The sequence below is a fragment of the Urocampus carinirostris genome, chromosome 7, assembly GCF_059441175.1.
Source record: "Urocampus carinirostris isolate Australia breed hairy pipefish chromosome 7, RoL_Ucar_1.0, whole genome shotgun sequence".
Classification (NCBI taxonomy): Eukaryota; Metazoa; Chordata; class Actinopteri; order Syngnathiformes; family Syngnathidae; genus Urocampus; species Urocampus carinirostris.
The window spans coordinates 41,178,639-41,199,567 of NC_142355.1; the positions used below are offsets into that span (position 1 = coordinate 41,178,639).

Sequence of the window (20,929 nt, forward strand, 5' to 3'; positions counted from 1 at the left end):
AATAAAGAACTTTATCACAATATTCTAATTTTCTGAGACAGTCCAGTAGTTGTGCAATTTGTCCAACACAATTGCATAACGATGGTGGCAATGGGGATCAAACCCAGATGGGGTTTTGGGGTTTTTAAGGGTTATTGTTCTATCTTCGTTATTCATTATCCATTATCCGTTATTGGTCAGTTCATTATACGCTACAAAGCCTAGGAGCCGGGACACTTACTCTCAGAATTGGGGTTTTTAAGGGTTATTGTTCTATCTTCGTTATTCATTATCCATTATCCGTTATCGGTCAGTTCATAATACGCAACAAAGCCTAGGAGTCGGGACACTTACTCTCAGCCAAAAGGCCAAGCTAAGGTCCTAGCCCTAAAGCCTTGCTGCGAATTTCATTAGTAGTTCGTGCTAATAGCACTGAATTCCAATCACCATGCCATTATGGACATAGATGGACTAAGAAAAGGTATTGAGTCTTATTTTATCATCACAATATTTTTAGTGATGGTACCAGATACGAATCTGAAAGAATGGAGGAAACAGAAAGTGATGAAAAATCAGTATAAAAGTTTGTTTAACTTTTTCTCAGCTCAAAGTAAGCATTTTGACAAACGTTGAATATGTGCGGCCATCCATCCATCCATTATCTGCACTGCTTGTCCTCAGCAGGGTCGCGGGGGTGCTGGAGCCTATCCCAGCTATCTTTGGGCAGTAGGCAGGGGACACCCTGAACTGGTTGCCAGCCAGTCGCCGGGCACACAGGGTCGGACAATTTGCTCGCTCATTCACACCTACGGACAATTTGCACCGGCCAACAATCCTGACATGCATGTTTTTGGAATGTGGGAGGAACCGTAGTGCCCGGAGGAAACTCACGCAGGCACGGGGAGAACATGCAAACTCCACACAGGATGTTCAATCTCATGACCTCAGAACAGTGCCGCACACGCGCTAACCACTGCACCTGCCTTATGTGCAGCCAGGATTAGAATAATTTATTGTCAATGCAATCTATACCTTCATCAATTTTAATTAATTAATCAAATTAATTTAAGTAATTTAAAATGCATTTAATTTATTTCCCCTAAAGTCTGGTTCATCATCGGATACACCAAAGAATAGTTTCCTTCTCGTGCTTTTTTGTGTTTATCTTTTAGGAAGACTTTCTGATTTCTCCATTCGCTAACATGGTACCGTGACCAACAATAGATAGTGTTGATGTAATAAAGCCCTGATGTCTTTTTAAGTGTTGTTTGCATTGTCGTTATCTGGTGGATAGGACATGTTCAAATTAGGATACCCCACAATAAAAATAACATGAAAGGCCATCATCAAAAACAAAGAAAAATAAAATGATAAAAATATCCATCTACCAAAAACTGATCCAATAACGTCTGCTTTTGCCAGCGTGAGGCAGACACCATAACGCGCGATAGCCCGACTTGTTGACACTTTTCCGAGTGATTCCTTTCCACAAATTTCCAGACTACAAGGAATTTTGCTGAAATGTCTTTAATTCGGGCTGATGGAATGAAGGCCACGTCCTCCTCCCTGCCATCTTTCCGGAACCCCTCCTACTATTCGTCTCTGAAATCTGAACTGGGACAAAGACCATGCTGGGATACACGCATGCGCATTGGGTTGCCAAGCAGATTTGAAGTGATAGCCAGTTTATTTACTCTGGGAGCAGCGGATAGCAGCGCATACTGTACTGTATTTTCTAGTTTGTATCCTAAAACGCCTTTGTATGTACAGTAGAGTCGCAATATTTTCCAGTTCACGTACTTCATAACTTCAAACTTTGTAAGTAGAGACATTCGTGAGTAGAGGTACCACTGTAGTGATAGTATAAGCAAGCTGACAGCAAGTTGAGCGTGCCAGTGTTTTTTTTTCCTCATAGCATTGACCTTAGAAATAATTGAATTAAGTTGTCTTTGTTGTCATTGATAACAATATATTTGACAATGTTTGCAACTGGATTGGACATGACACTCCAAGATAAAAAAAAAAGTAATAATGACTTAAAAGCAAAAAAAATTAGAAAATTAAAGTAGAAAAAAAATAATGTACCCATCTATTTATGATAAAAGTAGATAAAACATTTTTTTTTTTCAGTGATATGATTTATACACTGCTTTTTTGCTCTGCCAATCAAATGATAAATAAGATGTAGCATTTATTAATAAATTTGAGTTTGCCTTACAAAAACCGAACCTCACCGCACTTCACTGAATTCCTTTCAAGAAAAAAAGCATAGAACTGAGCCAGCTTTCCAATACCACTGCTTTATAAGGAGCCCATGATAGAGTGAGGATGCATGTTGCCGGCCAGGCCAAGTCTAAACCAAGAGATCCCAGCTTGAATATTGTTTTCACAACTGTGCAAGCTAATTAGTTTTAATTTTTCATTTGTGCTCCGAGGGTTGTGGGAGACTGTGATTAGTGATTCATTACTTCTCATTACCTGACCTGTCAAAGTGTTTCCTTTTCTTATTGCGGCTGATTAGGCGAACGTGGCCCGTCTATATCGGCGAGGCTGAGGAAGACCTCAAGCGTGATCGGCGGAGGTGCTTCTGATAAGAGGCTTGTGACGGGCCCAAATAATGTACTCAACTCATTGAACATGTCATTATTGAGGAACTTACATCTTTAAACAATGTTAGCACGTACTGATTTTTGCAATCTAGAGATGGAATAAGAGCTTGCTCTGTCCACTCCACGCATCGGCCCGGTATTGCAGTACCTCCGGGAACGGTGCACTCGCAATGATCGCAGCAAGGCTTAAAGTCTAGGACCTTAGCTTGGCCTTTTGGCTGAGAGTAAGAGTCCCGACTCCTAGGCTTTGTAGCGTATTATGAACTGACTACTACGCGAGAGAAAACACAACTGAGTGCTGCGTCGCATAAAATATGAGCTCTACTGTATATTTTAGCAACCATACCGTGGATAACAATGCCAGATTGCAAAACAGATGTGTAAAGTGTTGTTTTTTTGTGTTGTCAGTGGTGGTTGCTTTCGTAAAATTGCATTCCCAGCGACTTTTTCGGCTGTCATCGCATTGTTTTGTATTTAGAGGGCATGCGTTGTGGAAATGGGCAGCCCGTAGTTTTCCTTGGTGCCCCGCACAATTGAGGAATTCAATGACCCAGTGCCAAAATTGTCGAACATGTTTGATACTCGGCATCCTTGGCTTCGTGCTTTTTCCTTCCAAATTGTGCCACTGAACACAATGCAATTTGCCATTGCCTTTTGACACGGTTGACAACAGCCGTGCACGGGGCTTAAAGTGCTGTTGAATCTACAGTGTTAGCTTACTGTTCTTGTTAGAATTGATAAATGGATGGAAATTTCATTAGGAATAGGCTTTAGCGGTTTTTGAAGGGTGCTTTGCCTTATCATTGGGATGCTATCTCATGATGTCATGATTGTTAGCAAACATGAAACTGATCAAATCTTTTATTGAAAAACAAGTTGACTTATAATAAAGGTTCCATGACATAAGAAATGAATGATAACATGGCAGGACGACGACAGAGCAGCCAGGTTTAACAATGGTGAGACATAAAGCAAAACATTTCTCACTATGATTTGTAATTAATCCTCAGTATTAATTAAAGGCTGTTGCTTTAAGGGATGGTCTGCCTAATGAGAAGATTTGACAGGATGACACAAGCATTCTTGTAGAGAAAAAATAATCTGAGTTCTAACAGACCTATTGGAGCTTTGCTAAACTCTGTGCCCTTGCCAATACTCACCAAACCTGCCCTTCCTGGCGTGGTTCAGAAAATGTATTGACAGTCATGACAGGCACCCGATTAGCCAGTCACCTGGAGGCCCAGATCTTGTCACCTGTCAGGTAGACAGATGACGGGTGACTGAGCAGCAAAGAGGGAACAAAAGATGAGCAAAATGATGGCATTATTTTGGCATCGATGGGATGGGCTCCAGTGTTTCCCATAGAATTTTGTGAGACCACCGTGGCTGAACAGTGCACGCACCCACGGACGAAAATGTTGCACATTTAAATTTAAATGCATCGATCGGATGTATTTTTAGAGCAAATTTAAGAAGCTAGATCTATGATGAATGTGTGCCCTTGTAAACTATTGAATTATTAGTATTAGAGCTACGATAGGCAATGACACAATGACAGCAAAGAAAATACACACACAAAGCATGGTATCAAGTCAGGAGTTAAATGGAAAAAAATCTGGTCGTCATCTAATTAGACGAAAAATAACTCGTGTCGTTCCAATGCTGCTGCTGTACTATTTTAATGTATAATATTGAGAAAATGGACCACTTTAACAATGAGTTTAACATGTAATTAAAGGCAATACTCATATCTATGATTTGTTATATGACTGTATTTGATATGAGTTTTTGTGATTGCTGGATGCTGTTTTTTTCTCTGATGCTTTAAGTAGTTATTATTAGGTGCAAATTATGAGCTACAGTTAGTGCCTGTCTCCACTAAAGAGTTTTCCTGCCCTTAGCGATTTTTTCGGAATTCTTGCAATAGCAGCGCGCCGTGGTGTTGGTCGGATTTTTTGCACAGAAGTTTGGGTTCTGAACCTTTTTTTCTGGAAGCCGAGAGTTGAAAAATGTTAGACTTCGCGAAAAACCTGGTGGTCGTCAATGTCACATTTTACCCAGCATGTAATCACAGTGCAGAGCGTGACAAACACAGCAACAGGAGAGTGCGCGCTTTAGCACGGGGGTATGTGATGATTTTTATCATTAGAAATCCAAATGTTATTATGATTGACTTCACACCTACATCACAGTTTACAGATCCCTTAACCACCTGGGTCATCCGGGCACCGCTGAGGATGCATTTCTGGACAGCTTTCTCCACCACTTACGGGTTCTGGCCTGCATTTGGGTCATGGCAAAGTTGGCAAAAGTCAATTTCTTGTTGTTGTCGGCCCTGTTAATGTTTTTGTCATCCTCTTCTCCTGCCCTTTTGGACTCTGCCCCTGAGAATAATCTTGGCCACTCCTAATGATCTTGTGACATGATCATACAACTGCGTTTTTTGTCTGTGCACAGTTGACAACAGTTCTTCGTAGGGTCTAATCCTCTGATGGTGTTGCACACTGTTTTGTTTGTGACATGGGCTTTGTAGCTGATGCTTAGAAGGTTTTTCCTTCCCAGCTTTACTCCATATCGCACAAGTGTAGATGAAAATGGAAGAAACCAGTGCTTGCATGAGTCTCATTTTTCTGGTTCAGACCCATTTTCTGGTATGACAGCTCCAAGATATTTAAATTTGGTGATAGGTTCAAGCTCTTGGTGTGTGTATTTCCATCCCATAATGGGTTGAAACACCACACGACTGGCCAGATCTATGAGTTTCCTGTTTTTTTCCTGCCAGTCCGGCAATGTCTTCAGCAAAACAGAGGTTAATGAAGAAATGTGCAAACAGTACCTTTTTGTTGGTCTAGGGCAGGGGTCAGCAACCTATGGCACACGTGCCAGCAGTGGCACACGAGGGGTAAACCAGTGGCACGCGAGCGCACGGTAAAGTAATAATGTTTTTTTTTTATGTGCATTTTTACTAAGATTTAGACATTTTCATTGCCTGCTTTCATTGTTTAGCGGCTTTACAGTGAGAGTGTGTCTGCGCGGTGCCTCGCAGAGGAGGAGAGATCTGTTTTAACACAGAAACACCGGCGCGCGATAAATGAGCGAATCACGACAGCCGAATCATGACGGCTCCTCGAGTGGAAAAATATTGTTCTTTCCAGCCAGCGTAGACAGACGAATGGGGCTTTGTGCAAAAATGACCTGGCTGTTTGTGCATTATGTCTCGAGAGCGTTGTACCTCGCACGTCAAGTGTTAAACGTCATTACGAGACGAAATATGAACATGAATTCAAGGACGAGTCTGAAAAGGCGAATACATTAAAACGCGCTGTGTCCATGTGTAAATCCGACTCCCCTTCAAAATCCTCCCCCCCTCGCGTGAACGCGCATTCTGCTGCGCTCCGACAAAAGCGATCGCATTCTATATAATAAGTTAATTAAAACAATAAAGCAAGCTAATTAAAACAATTAAGCGATCGTAGTCTATATAACGCATTTATTAAACAATAAAGCGCGATCGTATTCTACAAAACGCGGATGCAAAAGTCACCAACACCGGAGACGAATCAATGTACGCTATGATATCCACAATCACAACTAATTGTACACAAATAGCCTTTATTTGATGTACTATAATAGCTATATGTAATGTATTTTATTGTGAATGAAACCGTGGTTGCATTGGATCCGCAGTGTAAAACAAATCGGTTTTTTTTTTTTTTTTTTTTTTTTTTTTTCATTTAAAATTGGACTTTCCTGCCTATACTGTTTGCAAAGTAACACGCACTTTAAACCTAATGTTTTTTGGCTTTAGGATCCAACTACAGAGGAATACCTCTACTTTGTGATGTGTTACTGAATAGGTGTTTGACAAATGTAGTTCGTTTTATTACTACTATCATTATTAATAATAGTAATATTATGAGAAACGTTCTGAAGCTCTTCAAAAATCAGTGTGCTGACATATTTATCTCACAGAAGGTTACCCTAGAAGTCACAAGTCTATATCTCAAACACAGTCAATATTAGCAAGGGAGTCAGATTTTGACAGGTAAAATGCCTGCCAACCCCCCCTGCAAACTCCTGAATAAAAAGTAGTTTCTGAAATAAGATTTTATTGATGAATGATATGGTAGCTGTCCATATCACTTATTTTTCGATTGTAGTTCATTGTTGATGAAGAATGGTTGAAGTCATGGATGGCAACAGGCCTTTCCACAGTTGCTCACATTCATTTTTTAGTTTGTCGATGAAAAAGAATAGTGGAAGATAAAATTGGTCAGTTATACGATTTCAATGTATATCCATGTTGTATATTTGGACTCGTGTAAAATGACAGCTCTGTTGGATATAAAATAATCATTGTGCAAGTCATTAATCTTGGTGTGGCACACTGATTTACAACGAAATTTGAAAGTGACACTCCACACCGAAAAGGTTGCTGACCCCTGGTCTAGGCTTCAGTCAGGATTCTCTCCAGGAATATGTAGGAAAATCTTGGAGAGAGACTGTCTTACACAGACTGTGGTTTAAAACCACACTCTAAATGTACCATTGATCAGTACCTTACTGCTCACATTGATGTGGTTGTCACTGGTCTGAACTAGTTTCTGGCCCATGTTATACTCCTGCATGGTAGCCCACAAGCTGGCTTGCCCTACTCTGTCAAACACCTCGAAATCCACAAAGACGTGATCGAGATTTCTCTGGAGTTGTTGAAACTTATCGCGTAGGCTGTGCGAATTAAAAATCTGTTCCCTCCCTGAAACCTGCCTGTTTATTATCTAAGTGTTTTCAGCCTGTGGTTTTAATCTGTTGAATAGGACCTTTAGAATAACGTTATCATATTATTGGTGGCTCTGTGGTTGGAGCATAATTGGAGGTTTTCTTTCTTTGGTTGCATAATTACTAGTCATTTTATCCAAGCATATAGTTTTTGATAAAACAGTTTTATGAGAGTCTGGGAGGACCAATTAAACTTCGGCGGGCTGCCAGAATCTAGCTACAGTATGGGAAACACTGGGCTCAACTGAGAAATTGTTTCTGAGGCACTCCATCACAGAAAGTGGGCGATGTTGATGCCCAGCTAGAGAAAGTTTGATTGGATCAGGGACTGAGTTGTCTCTTAAGAGAAGGGGCACTCTTAAGAAAGGAAGCTTGAAAGGAGGACAGTAAACATATGTCTCAGGCGGGCAGACCGAGTGGGTAAGCTTTGACGGACAAGTCTCACGCATGCTGACAGCGCCGTCAATAGCCCCGGGATGGCCGTGGTGATTGACAGAAAGCAGGTGGCACTTGAATGGAGTTGTCAGGACGACTGTCACTCAAACTCACGTCACCGTGGATTCAAGGTTTTGTGCGAACTAGCGCATCGCTGCCCAAGGTGATCTCTGGGCACAGGCGGGATGTCGGCACGGCAGGCGGCAGCCGCAAACGCCCGAAACTCAGAACGAAGCAATCACGCTGGGGATTTTTTAAAATTCGGATACAGGAATGCCTATGCCTTCCGCAATCTTGATTCTTCTTAATGGCGCATTGTTCCGCCTCCATGGAGTAAAGCACAGCAGTTAATGGTCAATAATTATATGTGGGTAGCCTTCCTCCCTTGAGTGGAATCCGCAACAAATGGAAGCTCTGATGTGCAACATTCTACTTCATTACATCTGCTGCCACCAAAGCCCAAACATCTGCCACCAAATCCTGACAGATAGACAAGACTTGTGGACTGGAAGGGAAATTGAGTGATATTTGAAAAAGGAAAAAAAAGATGTTTACTGGATGAAAGGACAAATGTTTTGGATTTTCTGACTACATTCTCTAAACCCGATGATTACTAAGTTGATAGCTGATGATTGGTGCAAAATAGGGCTGCAACAACAAATCGCTAAAATCCAATGCAACGAATGTAATCGTTGATTCGTTGATTCGTTGTTTCGCTGTTTCGCGTGATTTTTGAGCCACCCAGCATGGTAATACAATGCAAATAAGAATTCATTGAATTTCATTGTGACATGTGACGTGTGACATGTTTTAAGATGATGGCGGCGCGCACGGACGCAGCGGCTCACAGTTCTTCAGCTAATTTTCTGTTATACCATTCTCTTGTCTTTTTTGCATTCTTTTCTGGACACAATTGTGGCCAGTAATACCTATAGTCGGGAGGAACTTAAACAATTGGGTCTGCGTCTGAATTTCAACTTTTGGGCAGTTTTTATACCACCTTTGATATCCCGCAAGAGATACAAAGGGTTCCGGGATCTCCGTGGGTGACCAACCCACCTACGAAGCGGCGGCTGTCGCTCGGGCAAATGTGCTAAGCTAAGGGCGCTACATCGGCGAAAACGGCAGTGAAGGACACGAAGATCATGGAATTGTGCCTAATACCACCAATATTTCTTCATCGATCTTTCCTGTCAACCGACGCCTGAGACTAAACACGCCCGAACAGCGACGTCTTGTGACGATATCTACAAAGACTTCGGCATGTTCAAAGATTCAGCAAAGCTAATATTCTCAACTGTTGTCTGACCTAGTATCCTATGCAGACGAAATAATAATTATTGGGGACTTTAACATTCACATGAACTCCCCCACTCAGTTCACTTACTGTTGCGTGTTGGTCTCTATTTGATACATTCTTTGTGAGTCGGCAAATCAACTGGTTGATTTGCCGACTCACAAAGATGGAAACACGCTAGACTTGGTTCTGACTCGAGGAGTTTCAACCTCAAACGTGACGGTGTTACTGTGTACTACCATTATTCCTGATCATTATTTAGTCACATTTGAGGTGCTGGCTAAATGTAGTATTAGAAAAACTGAAAGATTTAGCGGACGCAATTTAAGCACTGGCATAGTTTCTGAGCCCTCTGATCTTCTTTCAGGAGTAGTTGCGTCGTTTCCTTTATATATGACTCACTCATGAATGAGTTTAATGCTACCCTGGCTAGTTTCCTGGATTCAGTAGCGCCCATACAGCTTAAATCACGACTTAAGACGCACGCCTTGGTTTACTGATGAAACTAGATCGCTTAAACAAGAATGCAGGAAATCTGAATGAAAATGCTGTGCTACCAAGCTTGAGGTTTTCCGTCAAACCTGGTGTGACAACTTGTTAAAGTATAAAGCAGCCCTTGCCTCTGCAAAATCAGCCTATTTTTTGGCACAAAAGAGTAACCCCAAAATACTTTTCAACACTATAGCATCGCTAACGAGGCAACAGATTATTCCAGATAGTTCTACCCATTCAGCCCATGATTTTATGGTCTTCTTTGATGAGAAGATTCAATGAATACGGGAAGAAATTTCTAAAGACAATGTTAATACATCCCTTACTAAAGGTCTGAAATCTCTAGATGCACAACATGGTTGCTGTCCAAGGACTTTTTCCCGATTTAGTGATCTGACACTTGATCATCTTAAACAGATGGTGAATCCGGCCAAACGGACTACTTACCTTGCTGATTAATGGTCTTCCTGGGGTCCTTGGACCTTCAGTTCTAAATATTATAAACATATCACTCTCCTCTGGTGTAGTTCCAGCGGCTTTTAAGTCCGCTGTTATTAAACATACACTGAAATGACCCAACCTTTATCCTGAAAGCTTTTATAATTATAGACCTGTGTCAAACCTACTGTTTCTTTCTAAAGTACTTGAAAAAGTTGTGGCAGAGCAGCTGAATTATTTTATATCCGAGAACAATCTTTTTTAATCTATGCAATCAGGATTCAGGGCTAACCACTCTACTGAGACAGCCCTGATTAAGGTAACCAATGATCTTCTACTGGCAATGGACTCCAGCACTTCAACACTCTTGCTGCTGCTGGACCTTAGTGCTGTTACACTGTGGACCATAACATCTTACTAGAACGGTTGGAAAAATGGATTGGTCTCTCAGGAACCGTCCTCTTATTGTTCAGATCCTACCACTCAGATAGGACGCACTGTGTTAAATTTGGTGAAATGACATCTGAGCCCTTTAGTGTTGCCTCTGGTGTTCCGCAGGGTTCAGTACTTGGCCCCATACTTTTAAGCATTTATATGCTTCCATTAGGTGATATTATTCGCAAGTATGATATCAGTTTCCATTGCTACGCAACTATATCTTCCGATGGAGGAATCTGCCACACTAAATTGTGGAAATTTGGCGGCCTGCCTCACTGAGATAAAAGAGTGGGTGTCATTCAACTTCTTGCGCCTTAACGCTGAAAAGACCGAAATGATATTTATTGGTCCATCTAAATGCTGTGACTTGTTGTTCTCAAAATCAGCTCTGAACATTGACAAATGTAATATCACCCGGAGTGGCTCAGTCAAAAATGTAGGTGTCATATTTGACCCCAATCTGTCCTTTCAAACACACTTGAAAAATACTACCAGAACAGCTTTCTTCCATCTTGGCAAAACACTGCTAAAATTCGTCCTATGCTGTCTCAGTCGGATGCGGAGATTATAATTCACGCGTTTGTTACTTCCCGTCTCGATTACTGTAATGCACCACTCTCCGGTCTCCCAAAGTCAAAAATCAAGAGCCTTCAGTTGGTACAAAATGCTGCAGCGAGGCTTTTAACTAAGACAAGAAAGTTTAATCACATAATCCCGATTTTAGCTATCCTGCATTGGCTCCCTGTTATCCTAAAATGTGATTTTAAGGTTCTGTTGGTATTATGATACAAAATTATGCATGGACTTGCTCCCTCATATCTTTCAGATTTAATTTCCCACTATGTTCCGTTCCGGAGCCTTCGCTCTAAAAACCCTGGTCTACTACTGATCCCAAGAGCCAAGAAGAGATTCGCAGGTTCGACAGCGTTCTCCATCCGGCCCCCGGTGCAGTGGAAATGTTTAAATCTAAGCTTAAAACACACTTTCACTCCATAGCATGTGAATAATCTATATTTGATGTTGATAATATGTGTATTACTTGCCCTCATATAGATTTTAGATGAGGGGATGGTGTCATAATAGTCTGTAATAATAGTTTGCAATAGTCTTTGATCTGTGCAGCCCTTTGAGACTCTTTGTGATTAAGGGCTAAACGAATAAACATGACTTGACTTGACTTGACTAGTACAAAATTGATACAGCAAAATGGCGACCTGAGACCATATTTTGTTGTTGATCTTGCGACAAACTTGTAACAGCTCTTTGGTCCCGTTTTCAAAATAAGTATCCTAATTATTTCCATGTGTACCGCATAAATGTGTATGTATTTTTGTTTATTGTTAAGCTATTTGACAAACACTTGGACTATTTATTGTTTTGTATTATTGAATATTTTGTTGTCTTGTGCACTATTTTTCTAATAAAAAAAACTATAATAATTGAATAGAGGGGAGAAAACTAAAAATATTTTTTTACATCAAATTTATCGATTAATCGAAAAAAAATTATCGACTGATTTATCGATTATCAATATAAATCGTTAGTTGCAGCCCCAATGCAACCTAGTGGTAAGATCGTGCCTAAAAATACAGCTCAACCCAGGCCCACCGGTATTAAAGCCCGACCCAGCCCAAACCCAACAAATAACTTTATTTGCAAAACCGAGCTCAAAGCATACCCACAATTTAACATTTTATTTGTGAGGACTTGGGAGAAGGAGGGTTAATATATGATTAAAAAATAAAGCCTGTCTTTTGTAGGGAAATCTAATTGAAGCAAGACTGAATAAACAATGATATATTTTAGATTTCAATGTCTGCTGAGTTTAAATAATCGACAATTTTACATCTTTGAAAGATTTTATGGGATAGGCCCGAAACCACAGCAGCAGTATGCTCTTGAGAATGTAGCGGGGCAGGGAGAGAGAAGCACGACTCGAAATTCGTGTCGGACTCAGGATTAAAATCTTAATTCTGATGCAAACACAAGATATGTTTTTAGTAACTTGACAAAATCACCAGGACTTACTGCTATTGTTGCACTTTCACATCACAGTGAACTTTATTATCATCATTATTATATGCAACCTCATTGCTACAGATAAATACATACTGTGATTCTTCAAGAAACACTGGAATGTACATCAACGCCTGCTGTTAAATGATATAAACCACCCCCCCCCACACACACACACACACATTGAACAGAGAAATGAACACTTGATTAATACTTCGTGTACGGACGTCCAAATGCATTGTGATGGAGTAAAACAAGAAAGTGCATAATAGCCTCCTTTCAGTTTAACAGCAATGGCCATCACTGACTGTATGCATCAAAGGTTTCCATGACAACAACATCAAGACCTGCAGAGCGACTCGATGTTGATTGGTTCCCTAACCGATGCCCGGGTGTCTTCGGTGCGACTTGGTGGCGATTTGGACGTCCGTTGCGACAAATGTGAGCGGCGGAGACGGCGGTCAGGGTACAAGCTGTTGTCGAAGGGTTTTCGGTGGACGCAGATCACGTGTGTCTTCAGGTTGCCCTTCTGGGAGGCACTGTATGGGCAGTACTTGCACGGGAATGGCTTTCCAGCTAGCAGGGGGGAAAGAAGAAGCAGATTTAGAAAATCAATTCTTAAAAAAGTAGTTTATATTGGTCATAACGTACGTGAGAATACACCAGTGGTGGGTCGTTAGGGCCTGCAAGGCCTTCTCTTTTGCCCTAAAATGTATCTGAATCGTGATGTAATTATATTTTATTTATGAATACTTTTATTTTCAAACATTTAATCCAGGCATGACCAAAGTCCTGCATACAGCCAGTTACGGCCCGTGCTTAAATTTTTACTTTCATTAAATTAATAACATGGGACCTGCCAGTAATGTTGACCGCAGTAAAAAATACATTTGTACCAAAAAAATATTATCATAATTTCACCAAATGATGTCAATAACTCTTGCCCTTGGATTTCTGTAAGGATTTTAGCCCAGCCCAATTCACAATTATTTCTACAGGCCTTGATGTATAATATCAATGTCAATAAAGCTGTTGGTTTAGCCTAAAAGATTTAAAGTTGGTGACATCAATGCCTTCTTGCAGGCGAATAGGAAATGTCAGCTAGGAAGCAGCATTTCACCAAAGTCTACAATCTCATCTCATCTCATTAGCTGCACCGCTTATCCTCAGTAGGGTCACGGGGGTGCTGGAGCCCATCCCAGTAATCATCGGGCAGTGGGCAGGGGACACCCTGAACTGGTTGCCAGCCACTCGTAGGGCACACAGGGACAGACAACTCGCTCACTTATTCACACCTAGGGACAATTTGGACCGGCCAATCCACCTGAAATGCATGTCTTTGGAATGTGGGAGGAAACCGGAGTGCCCGAAGGAAACCCACGCAAGCACGGGGAGAACATACAAACTCTGCACAGGAAGTCCGGTAGCTGGATTTGAACCCACACAGGAGGTTCCCGAGACCTTAGAACTGTGCCGCACACGCGCTAAGCACTGCGCCGCCGTGAGTCTACAATCTATTATACTAAATTATGGCATTTACATTTTTCACTCTATAGAGAACTGTTAAATTGCATAGCTCGTTCTTGCTAACCTAGGCACCTCTTTGAAGACTGTATCATAACAATGAAAAACGAGGAGTCGCATAGTCCTTATTGGGGAAATCAAATTTGGGTGTTCGAAAAAGGCTAATTCATACTTTACTTTGGCCATTTTCTTTAGAGGTTGTGAAAGAGTTGTAAATGTTTGACTTCTCATTCCATATTTGATTTCAGCTCTGGTTTGGATCTCATCTCATCTCATCTCATCAGCCGTACCGCTTATCCTCATTAGGGTCGCGGGGGGGCTGGAGCCCATCCCAGCCATCTCCGGGCAGTGGGCAGGGGACACCCTGAACTGGTTGCCAGCCAATCGCAGGGCACACAGGGACAGACAACTCATTCGCTCATTCACACCTAGGGACAATTTGGACCGGCCAATTCACCTGAAATGCATGTTTTTGGAACGTGTGAGGAAACCGGAGTGCCCGGAGGAAACCCACGCAAGCACGGGGAGAACATACAAACTCCACACAGGATGTCCGGAGCTGGATTTGAACCCACGACAGGTTCCCATGACATGAACTGTGCTGCACAAGCGCTAACCACTGCCCCGCCGTGCTGCCCTCTGGTTTGGATACACATCAAAAAATTGTACACATTTTTGTTTAAAACTTAATTCGCTAACCAACGTGTCAATCGTCATTTGATTCCGTGACTACTGGCTGAAGATATTTGGAGCTACAGGAAGCGATGTCCCTTTTAACAAACAGGCTTGTATAGGCTGCTGCGGGCTGTGGACTGTGACAAAAAACCCTGCTATTGCAGAAATTGTCAATCTAAAGGTCAGAGGCTAACTGGGAATAATTTTAAGAGTCTGTTTATTTTTTAAAGGGGAGTTTTGGAACAAAACGAGCCAGTTAGAAGAAGGAATGGCAAACGAAGCAGATATGCCTTTAGGCAGATTTCTATTTATCGGTCAGCGTTATCATGTGTTTTGGAGTACATTATTCAGAACAGCAACAAATTATGAAACATAACAATAATCTTTACATTTATTATGTAAAACACATTCCCCCTGCAAATAATAGGAAACATGAAATAAAGTATTTAAAGATGTATGAAAAAAAATCGAATACTATACCATTTTAACATTTTATTCTCAACAAATTTTAAGTCGACAACGACACAGTGGTTTGCGCGTGTCCGGCACAGTTCTGAGGTCATGAGATTGAACCTCCTGTGTGGAGTTTGCAGATTCTCCCCGTGCTTGCGTGGGTTTCCTACTCTTGTTTCCTCCCACATTCAAAAAACATGCATGTTAAGTCAATTGGCCAGCCCAAATTGTCCCTAGGTGTGAATGAGTGATTAAATTGTCTGTCCCTGTGTACCCTGTGACTGGCTGGCAACCAATTCAGGGTGTTCCCTGCCCAATGCCCGAAGATGGCTAGGGTGGGCTCAAGGACCCCCGCGACCATATATCTATATATTTATATACATACATACCCTCCCCAATCCATTGTCACTCATTTCCTGCAGCAATGAATACAAAAACACAAACCCTCTCACACAAATAGACACAAACACAACCACACACTAGTGTTGAGTTGAGGAATGACAGACGACTGCAGCTGAGAGGGGGAAGGAATGTCAAAACTTCCTGTCTGACCCGTGCAACTTAATTCCACCAGCTCCTCTTGATGCGGTTTGCTTTAACCACACAAACAACGTATTACAGTTAATGGCTTCCATGCCTTTGTCTGACATTCACATAGGAAAAACATCAGCCTGAAGGCATCGTCGTGATTATCAAAAATATCCGCTCCTTTACCTTTGCGCTTTGACGGACACATGTCTTTACTCAGGAGCTCATGAAATGACTGTCGTTTCCTGTCTGTCACAGTGTGTTTCTCAGTGATTCACAGTTACAGTAAACTGTTATGTGCTGACGTCATTTGACATCACTTCCCAAAATCCAAGGCACGTCTCCAGTCTTTTTTCACATCCTCATCTCCTCCTCCCCTCACCCTTTGTCCTCCATTTTACCGTATTTTACGGACTATTCAGTGCACCCAAAAAACCCCCAAATTGGCCAGAAATTTGAACATGCGCCTTAGAAACCCTTACATTTGTTTATAAACATTGTGACGCAGGGTTCAGCTTGGAGGTAAATGGTAAAATGGTGAATGGTCTGAATTTATATAGCGCTCTTCAAGTCAATGAAGGCCTCCCAAAGCGTTTTACAATGTGCTTCACACTTACCCATTCACACACAAACACACACACTCACACACCAATAGTGGCCATACAGCCATGCAAGCCGCCGACCAGCTTATTGGGGGCATTAGGGATTCAGTGTCTTGCCCAATGACACTTTGACATTTAACACGGAGGAGCCGGGAATCGAACCTGCGATCTCTTGATCCCAAGACGAGCGCTCTACCTCCTGAGCTAATGCCGCGAGGTAAAAAGCTAGAGCGAGACGACAAGTAAACAAGCGTACATGCTAAATATTTAGCTTTGTATCATGGATGGCTTCGACGTTAGTTTTAGTATCTTACGTCAAAGCCGAAGTTGGAAGCAAAGCAAGACTTGTGCTGGTCTGAAGAGTGAGGAAAAGAAAGCTGTCATTGCCACCAGTTGTTGTCATGGGGTGTGTGCAGCTCCTTTTGTTGCGCGTGCAAATAAGTGAAATTCTTAGGTGCGCTCAAAAACTCTTTCTTTTTCATCTTTTTGGGGGTTGGTTAGCATTTGAAATGTATTTGAGAGTGTCCATTTCTTACCTTCCCCGTGTTTATCCTACAATTAAAGAAAACCACGGACATGCCGATTATATCAAGGCTACCTCAAATTAGACACCCAACTCTGAAGATGTTTAGATTCTGTTTCCACTTTCTGACTTTATTTTCCAAAATATGCTGCAGATGAAGGTATAGACATGTTGACGTTGTTAAATTTGTCTTCATTACATTGCAGGCTTTTTATTTGACTCTCGTGGCTTTTGTTTAGATACACTTGTAATGGAAATATTTACATATTGTTTATACTGTTGAACTTTAAAATTGTAGATATTTACTAAAAATTAAGCTTTTTCAGTGCCTCAAATATTTGTTCTCTTTATTTGGTAAATAAACCATCTCAATGGGAGGGCACAATCATTCAACCATCATGACATTTTCAAGCCAAATGTCTACTACCATATATTAACGTAGATCATATCACTAATAAAATTCCAGTATAACCAACATCTACTGAATATAAAAAAATTATCAGGAAGAAAATGCTTTTGAGGGAGGGCCTTATAATATGGTGCGCCTTATCGTGCAAGAAATACGGTAGTGTCTGTTACGCTTGTCCTTAGAGCCGGACAGCTGCGGGAAACTAAACACAGAGCCATCATCTACATAGAAATGTGTTTTGGGGGGAAATTTGGGAAAACTCACAGAAGGTGTGTGCAATAAAAGGTAATGCTCCATCTGTTAGTGTATAATAACCTGATGGCCGATAAAGGACACTAACTCACACACAAGCTCGTCAAAAACAGGATGAGAACTGACACGTGCGAATATCATCAGAGGTTTTGTGTGTAAGTGTGTAAAAATGGGAGCGCAGGGGCGTGTAAATAGCCCTGGTTGAGCTCACTTTTTAAACATCAGTTACAGCAAAACAGACTATAAGCCGTTTTGAAATTATAAAGTTTAATTGTTTCAAGTCCAAATAGCCCGAGTAAAATTAAAGGAGCTGTATAGAATACAATACTTTGTTACTCTCTGCTGCCATCTCCTGGCTTAAAGTCTTGATTGCAGCCTGGGTCAGATCATTTGTAGGTGCATTTCATGGTCAGGGCTGCACATAAAGATACAGTGTGTATTATTTAGTGCCTCCTAGGGGTGAAAATGTTATTGATTAGGAAAAGAACATTGAAAACATCAAAATAAAAAATACATGAACTATAATATATTTGCCTTGTGTTTAAACACTAATACAGTACTGCAGTTTCAAGGCATTTCGATGAATTTTACTGTATATTGCAGACTATACGTCACACTTTTTTTTCATAGTCTGGTCTGGGTTGCGACTTATACTCCAGCGAGACGATGTGAAATAAGTATGTCAATGTGTTTTTTGTATAATATGTGAAATTATTAACACATTATAATATAAGTTTTTTTTTTTAAAGAAATACCGGTACTGTTATGTGATTAAGGGCTATACAAATAAACATGACTTGACTTGACTAGATGACTTCACGTGTTATTTTACCACTAAACTGCAAGAGGGTTCTCTAGGCCTGTGTTATTAATTTCAACCTTGCCCTGTTCATAGCGGAAAAAAGGAAGTGATGTAGCTTATTGTATTGGAGGAGTTGTTTACCAGTAAAACTGACACAGAGGAGGAATATTTCATTTTCATATTTGGAGTGAAGCTGATAGTTTGGTAAGCATGTTCTCTGTCTGAGTAACTCTTAATATGTTACGTTGTTACTGACATGCGTGTCTAGGATATGCACGTATGTGTATCGTTATTATACCATATTCTCTATTTAGTTGCTTTTTTTTTTTAATTGCCTTTCAAGATAAGGTTTTTGCTGTTAGATCATATCAAATAAATGTCCCCCCAAATTGTGACTTATACCCCGAGTGCGACGTATACATGTTTTTTCCTTCATAATTATGCATTTTTTGGCTTGTGCGACTTATACTCCAGAGAGACTTATAGTAGACAAGGTTTCCCGGCAAACTGGTTGAAAATTACAGTCATAAGTAACAGAAATCACACAAAACTTACTTTGTCTTGATTCTAAAAATATAATGCCGCCTTGATAAATTCCGATTAACCCGAGTCAAACGGGTCTTTGGACTACATGGGGCTCAGCTTGTCCCTGGGTGCTGCTGTCCCTCCTCTCTTTACCTAAGCAACTGCTCCCACTGGAGGAGAGGGTAGGTCCAGGAGAGGGCAACCTCCAAATAAGTTCCATTAATCACAGGCCAGAGTCTAATGTAACTAATATTTTACAATTAGAGGAGACAGCAGTGGGCTTAGAGCCATCCATCTCTCCCCCTGCATGATCCTCTGTTCTTAGGTTGCCTTTTGCTGTCCATGAACACACACAGTGTGTGCAATGCTACAGCTTTACCGTACACATGCACGGCTGCAAATAGATTGGAGGGGTAATGAGGAAGGAGGGACTGTAAGGTGCTGACAGAAAGAAAAATGATATGCCAATATTAGGGGAGGAAAAGAGCAACGATTGCTGATTTTGTAGAATATTTTGGCGTGTATTACGAGGGAAATTACAAGTTTTTGCAAGTGGTAACACACACCACACTACCGGATTTTCTCTCGTCACTACAATATATTTAACACTGAATTTCACAATGAAATACTAAAGAACTCGAGATTAGATCATTCTTGTGAACAGGAGGAATCGGACAAGGCCGGCTGGGCAAGTCAATTTAGAGAGAAAAATGTTGCGTTTTGGTCGTTCTAGGTCATTGTAGTTTATATTCTCTTTTTGCTTCGTAAAACTCCTTTTTGGTTGCACGACACAATAAACCAGGGGTCGGCGACCTTTTTGACCCAAATAGCCATTATGGCTAAATATATTGATTTTTTGGGGAGGGAGAAAGACATGCCATATACTTTAAGACAAAATTCAGCTCTCCAGACAAAATCTATTTTTTTCACCGCATTTTATTTCATTGTGGGATGTGAGATGATTTGATAAAATTGATGAAATGATAATAATACCAGAGTTTCTATACCACTTTGAACTTGTCTCCCTCCCACGTTTACTAAAGATTGTTATGGGTCATTTTGACCTTCATTTTTTCTCAAAGATAATGCTTTCAAAACAAGGTACAGATAAAATGTCACAAAAACTGCAAACAAAAAGTTTATGGATGTGTTTCCTTTTAGCACAGTGCGCGCCTTGATATAAAGAGGAATGTCCTATGTGTGCAGAGATCCGGCCACCTCTACCGCTCACCTAATGAAATCCACCCACTCCTACTAGTCAACGAGTCAAATTGCTATGTGTGCTGGGCTGGCGTCTCAGTCTGTTCTTTGGGTTTTTACTTTACTTATTAAGCTCCCATATGAAGGATTCCTTTGAAAAGTACAGCCAAAACGGGGTATGTTGTTGTGAATCGAAACTGTTAACTGTAGTAAAGCCTATCAATTTTGAAACGCTTTAAAAATATGGTCGGCATTTTATCTCAGAGCCATAGGTTCCTGACCCCTGCAATAAACCAACATCTATTGGTCACATGTATAATGTCACTTTAATTTTTTCAAAATGTTCATGTGATGGCAGTAAGGCAGGGGGTCAAGATCCTTGTTTACTCATTGAGTCATTAAAGCAAAATATTTTGGATTTTTTTCAGCAAACTTGCTCTCATGACAAAAGCTAATTCTTCACAGCTAATTTTTTTTCGCTTTCTGACGTTTGATGATTTGATGAAATCTATGAAACAATAATAATGTTGGAGCCTGTATCCCATTTAAACAAATAGACCACATAAAATGTGTATCTCTCCTGCAATTCCTTATTATGTTGAGTGTCATTTTTGTCCAAAATAATCCTTTCAAAACAAGCTCTGAGCGGAGTTTGGTAAAAATGTCACACAATACTGCAAACAAGAAGCATATGGATGTATTTAGGGGGGTGCACTTTGTGTGCAGAGATCCGCCTAGCTCCCATATAAAAGCCAAACGGGGTCTATTGAGTGTAAACTGCACTTAACATTTTGCCTTATATATTTGGAACAAACAAACAACCTTCTACATTATTTTGGCTTCGTTTGCAGTAATCCCTTGCTAAATTGTGGTTTTCATATTGCCCTCTTTCTGCCTCTGTCCACCTTTGTGTCAAATAAGTTGTGAGCTGAGTTCTATACGCATATAAATCA

At 40.8% G+C, this 20,929-nt stretch overlaps 1 protein-coding gene and 1 pseudogene across 1 annotated transcript in view; one reads left to right on the forward strand and one right to left on the reverse strand.

Annotated features, from left to right (window-relative positions):
- The first annotated feature begins 2,636 nt into the window (after nucleotides 1-2,636).
- LOC148363335 (U2 spliceosomal RNA) lies at nucleotides 2,637-2,758 on the forward strand (annotated as a pseudogene).
- A 9,785-nt stretch (nucleotides 2,759-12,543) lies between these two features.
- Nucleotides 12,544-20,929, reverse strand: part of LOC148363336 (zinc finger protein 536-like) — an 83,217-nt gene continuing 74,831 nt past the window's right edge. Inside the window, exon 4 of the mRNA XM_088339393.1 lies at nucleotides 12,544-13,059. Coding sequence (XP_088195519.1) covers nucleotides 12,824-13,059 — 236 coding nt within the window. The 3' untranslated portion in view covers nucleotides 12,544-12,823. The remainder of the gene's footprint in view (nucleotides 13,060-20,929) is intronic.